The 5,743-nt window shown below is 44.4% G+C and overlaps 1 protein-coding gene across 2 annotated transcripts; it reads left to right on the top strand.

The window, feature by feature from the left end:
- Positions 1-3,737: 3,737 nt before the first annotated feature.
- Naa30B (N(alpha)-acetyltransferase 30 B) lies at positions 3,738-4,532 on the top strand. 2 transcript variants are annotated; one of them, XM_065864956.2, is made up of 2 exons: positions 3,941-4,079; positions 4,145-4,532. In XM_065864956.2, the coding sequence occupies exon 2, from the start codon at positions 4,180-4,182 to the stop codon at positions 4,483-4,485; it is 306 nt and encodes a 101-aa protein (XP_065721028.2). In that variant the 5' UTR covers positions 3,941-4,079; positions 4,145-4,179; the 3' UTR covers positions 4,486-4,532. The 2 variants fall into 2 exon arrangements, with proteins under 2 accessions (XP_016933586.2, XP_065721028.2); XM_017078097.4 differs by having other exon boundaries at positions 3,738-4,532.
- The last annotated feature ends 1,211 nt before the right edge of the window (positions 4,533-5,743 follow it).

Raw genomic sequence — 5,743 nt, 5'->3', positions numbered from 1 at the left:
TATTGGCAAAGAAAGCAATTTATTCTAAATTCACAGGCCTTACAACAAATTGAGATAACTACCTCAAGAACACAACTGATAAATAATAACGAATATAAAGCAAAAGTTTAATACAATCGGTTTCAATTTGATATAGCCGAGCGTACAGAGCACTGCCAGCTTTAAGAAATCAATTAAGACCAAGCACCAACAGAGTAAAGCGAAAATACACATATTTTGTATTTACACACTTGTTTAATTTGTAAATAAATAAAAAATGCCTTTAAAACGTAAATAAAATTATTATTAAATTAAGGGGTTACGTTAAGGGGTTGTGGACACACTGGCCATGATCGTATGAGCAGCGTTGCCACCTAGATGTCCACCGATCGCGGTGTGGACACACTGATCCTCAGGACGCGTCATTTTGTGCTTGCGTCCGTGAAAACTTCTTTAAATTGGCCTAAAAAGTGAGTTAGAGTGTGTTTTAGCTGATTGGCGTGGTGAGCGATAAGGCGGGGCCATCCATCCTTATCATTGCCATGAGTTATGACACAATCCGCTGGCAAAAAACTACAATTCCAGACGACGCGACACGCGCACCTGCGCCAATCCTTCGTTTCGTGTGTTAACTTTGGCTTTTTCTGGCGTTTCTCAGTTGCGTGCTTTTGGCCAGGACACTGGGAAAACATCGGGACAGCCACTCGGAGGAGCAGTCAACAAATCCCAATCCCGGCGGACACGGAATTTATGTTTGTTTGAGCACATTTCGCCGTGAAGTCATTCGTCAGTCTTGTCACATGTATTTCCGCGGGGGAGGGGGCTGCGGGAAGAAGCAGAAAATGATGGAAAAAATGCGGAAAAGGAAAAACAAATGCAAAATGTGACAGGAACGCAACTGAGTCCCCTTAGCTATCCGGTGGACAGGAGCTGCTCCGCTCCCATTGACGCTGATTAATGTGGGATTGGCCTAATATTCATACTTACTTATGTCCCTGCACAAGTTTGGCAAAAAGGGCTCAATTCCAAAAAAAGGTAAGGTTTTTTAGTGGTAAATTAGTTATACATTTTCCGTTTATAAAAATATATAAAACAATAATATTTTCTTAATATTTAAACATTTTTTAATGTTCATCACATTTTTAACGTAAATATATAAAGTAATATTGCAGAGTACAAAAAAAAATAAACCTATTTGAGCTTGAAACGACTGACATATATTAATATTAATAGTTATAATCGTTTTTAGCCTTTTGGAGTATTTTAGTATTCACTTAAAAAAATCTTATATAAACCTCTTAAGTTCTCAAAAAAGAACAACTAATTACTTAATGGTTATTTTATGGGTTTAGATTCAATTTTTTGTAAAACCTACACCCATTAGTACCAGTACTGCAGTAGATTTATAAAGAAAAACCAGAACATAATTTGTAGCCGAGCCTCTAATGCGCTGGCTCTTTAAGAATACTTCAAGATCAGGTTTAATAACTTGCCTTGGTCAATAGATTAACTTGCTGGACGGCACTTAACTTATTCCCCAGGAATGAAGACAGCCTGGAGTGGTCGTCAGTGTATAAATCATATCAATCGAAGCCTTCCTCCGCTCTGAATTCAACATGACCAGGAGACCAGGCAGCCAATCCTCTGATTCTGGTGCGCAAAACATGTTTATAAAAAGTACAAGTTAATATTTATGTAATTCCACAGATGCGAACGCGGCCAGAGGAACCTGAAGAAGACGGCGGTGGAGAGATCATTACATTGACATATTCATGCGGAATCGAAATCGGAATCGGGGAATTCCAGGGAACACACAAACAATGGAGCACGCGACCATGTTGAGCGAAGCCTTGAGGAGGGCGTCCCACGCGAGAACCAGGAATCAACCTGCAACTTGCAACCTGCAATGTGCCTTTTGTCTTGCCCAGGAACCTCACACATCTCGCATCGCACATCGTCCAGTTGTCGTCGCTTTATCCGCAACATGGACATGGGGACCGGGATCGTCGGAATGCTTATCAAGGGGCGCACTTGTAGCTGTCATAAGGCCAACTGAAATATTGGCAGCCCCAGCCCCAGTCCAAGCAGAAACCGAAACGGCAAACCCCATTCCCACCCCATTCCTCTCAATGGAGTTGGATGCACTGGACAAAAAGTCCACTTGAGGTGGAAAGAAAGGGGGAAAGGCACCAGAAATGCCCCAGGACTTGTCCTCCATCCATTTATCTCACTCGACGCCGGTGACGGCAACGGGCAAATATGGAAATTCGTTGCCCTGGCCTCCCTTTTTTTTGTGAGACCCCAGCAAACCCGCCACTTAAGCTGCTTCATTAAACACTCCATGAACTCCCTGTCCTGGGCCAAGTGTCCTTATGTCCTGGCGGTGTAATTAATTTCTGCCACAGTCGAGTATTTGAAAAAGCTTAGAAATGCGGCCGAGGAGCGGCGGCAGGGTTTCCCGTGCCACAGGAGCTATTATGAAAGAGAGTCGAGTGGCGGGGATAATAACACAAGAAGTCGGAGAAAGAAACTGGAGTTTCAGAAAGGATTGCAGTTATGAATGCAAATAATGAAACTCCGTAAATAGCTATGAAAAGAGCTACCACAAAGATAAGGCCAGAGAGTGCAAAAGAATTTGCCACAAAATAACCTTAACAGAATGTTTCACTCCACATCCAGTAATATTTTAAGTACTTGTAAGTACCTTACATAATTCCCAACTGATGTGGGATGAACAAGTGTTAATCAAAATTATCGGATTTACTGGATCAATAAACTTTGGCGTGTCGCCGAACCAATAATAATTAAGGCAACAGCTTAAGGATTTCCAAAGGCTCACAGGACACCTGGCAAACAACGAAAAAGCAGGACACAAATCAAACAAATGCGGGGTAAGTGAGCAAGCAATGTTATAGTTATAGCCCAGCTAATCTGATTTACGGCAAGAAAGTGACTTAAAGCCCATATTGAGTTACCCCAAAAGCGAGTCCGTCCTGGCACCTTGTCCTGTGTGTCCTTTATGGGCCTTTTAGGTTAATTGCTTCTGTTGCATTCCCTCCATTAACCATTGGTCACATGAGGTCATTTTGGCTTCATTCTGGGGGAGTACTTCCTCATCCGGATGTAAAATAGGAAGCGAGACCGGGGTGGGAAAAGGCGACCGGGAAACACAATCAACACGAACCTAATGCACGAAATTAGTTTTCATATATGCAAAGCCGAGGGCAGGAGCCTTGGCTCAGAGCTGTCAGCTCACAGGGATCGGGATCCACCACCCAACTGGAGGACACCTGTGCGTGCTTGCCGGCAGTTCTTCGTCGTTCTTGTCGTCATCCTGGCACAGACAACAAAGGATTCTTCTTCGAGGGCAACTGTCAAAGTCGTGGCAGACATTTTCATAATTTTCACATGCTCAGGGAGTTTTGCGCTTCCCCTTCCCCGAACCCACTTTTTTTGTCCCAGGCGTGCCTCTTAATTGCCCTGAATGGAGCTGGGCAAAGTGGGAAGCGTGACAGGAGTCAGGGTAATGCTATTTAGAGCCTGCCAAGCCGACTGTCACCTGCTGGGATTTGTGCGAGTGCCTTGCCGCCAAGGTCGCGCTAGGAATTTTCACGACATTTTCACTCTCTTGCGGCGTATTCTCTTTTCAATCTGACAATTTTGGGTTGGGCTCACAAATTATATCATTAAGTATGATGAGCTCGAGTTACAAACCTTAAATCAGTGTAGTACTTTCGTAAAACTAAACTTACCAATGTTTTTCGTTCATCACCTGGAAAACTGGCGATGTCCTCAGTTAGCTTTTCTCGGAAATTCAAAATTTTGTAAACTTTATTTTTAAGAAACTAAACACAGTCGTCTACAATGGATGAAGATGTATCGGAAGCAGTTCTTGTAGAAAAGAATCTGTCTCCCTCTATTGGGGAAACTGACCTTGTTGACAAGAATCACTCAGCCTATCAAGAAGAAGCAGTTCTTGAAGATAAGACAAAGGATAACCAGAAGTCCGGGGAAGAGCAGCAGTTCACCTTCTGTGACTTCCATGATGAATCGCAGCTGAAGGTGCTCCAGAGCCTGATCGACAAGGAGCTCTCCGAACCGTATTCCATTTACACCTATCGCTACTTTGTCTACAACTGGCCAGATCTGTGCTTCTTTGCCTTAGATGGAGATCGCTATGTGGGCGTGATAGTTTGCAAAATGGAAGAGACGATGGAGGGAGTCCAGATGGGTTACATCGCCATGCTGGCGGTGGAAGTGGAGTACAGGAAGCGGGGCATTGGAAAGGCCCTCTCGGAAATGGCCATAGAGACCATGGCGATGAAGGATGCAGCCATGATTTCCCTGGAAACGGAGCTGACCAACAAACCGGCATTGGCTTTGTATCAGAGTTTGGGATTCATTCGGGAAAGGCGGCTATTGCGGTATTATATGAATGGAGTGGATGCTTTTCGCCTGAAACTGGTGCTTCATGACTCCAGCATGTTGCCACTGAGCGAGGATTAGCATAGTTAGTCGTGGTTCCCTTTTGTTAATGAAGGCTTCTGATGGGTTTCGAGGTGGTTTTCATTTCTCTGACCTTTGCTCCGTTTCCTTCAATTAGCGCCCCAGCATGCTGCTACTTGGGTAGCCCTAAAAGATCGACTCTGGAGACCGAGGACTCCTCAAACCAGGTAGATGAAACTCTGCCGCCTAATTGAGCCGCAAAACGGTCGGTTTTGATGGCGATGCCGATGGAAACTGCAAAGAGTCATGCCGGGCAGGGTGATCAAACCGATCGACCAGAAGGGATAATTGCCTCTCAGGGTCAAAGTCTCGACACATTAAGGAGCACTCGTCGCCTCGATAAGGTTATGCTTTGATAGGTGGTCCTGCATCGGCATTCCCTTCAGATTCATTCAAACCGATTGAGGGATTATCGCCAAGTTCTCGAAGAATGTCTTTCAGCAGTTATTTATTTTTGATGGGGCCTGTTTGGTAGTAAATAAATCTCTGGTGGTCTCTTAGTATCCTTTAAAGCTCTCTTTTATAGGACTTGATATAGCATGGGTGTAATTGTAATGGTCATGGTTTAAACTAACTTAATTCCTCAGAACCTGATTAAAGTTAGAAATGTTCTGAAATTATTGATATGATAAACTAATAAATCTTTGATTGCGTTTACTTCTAGTCCTCATTCTCTCCACTAAAAACATAAATACTTGTCCTTGGATCTAAGGAAACATTCATCGATTGAGCACCTCTTTCAGGTCATCGCTTTCTTCAGAACGTTCTCTTAGGAACATTGAACCCTTGGAGGTTCTCGTCGGAGGTCTTTCTGCCCGCAGATCGTTGATCTGTGATACCCACTCGAAACTTGCTACCAGCTTCCTCAGTTGAGTTCTGGATCCGATTCTGGGTCTGAGTCCGACTCTGACTTTGACTTTAACTCTGACTCCATTCCATACACTTCACCTTTCCGCCAAATGTAAACAAAAACGTCCAAAGTCAACTTTTGGGCAGGTGGCTCCCAGCCGAAGCCGCAGCTTCTGTCCACAGCTCCGCAGATCCAGAGGCCAGGGAACAGAGAACAGATGACATGCAACGTTGTGGCAGAAACCTTGGAGGAGGGGCGGCGCGAAGAGGTGAAGCGTTGATTGAGTTGCACCTGCCATTCGCAGAAACAAGCTGGACGAGAACAGGAGCGGGATGGGGGCAGTTGGATGCCCGCGTTATTTATGTGGATTTTTCGGCTTCAGAGAGCTGCAGCTCTGGATACCGAGTC

The sequence above is a fragment of the Drosophila suzukii genome, chromosome 3 (assembly GCF_043229965.1).
Source record: "Drosophila suzukii chromosome 3, CBGP_Dsuzu_IsoJpt1.0, whole genome shotgun sequence".
Classification (NCBI taxonomy): domain Eukaryota; kingdom Metazoa; phylum Arthropoda; class Insecta; order Diptera; family Drosophilidae; genus Drosophila; species Drosophila suzukii.
The sequence above is the reverse complement of the archived record's forward strand: the minus strand, read 5'-3'. Positions and strand labels throughout refer to the sequence as shown.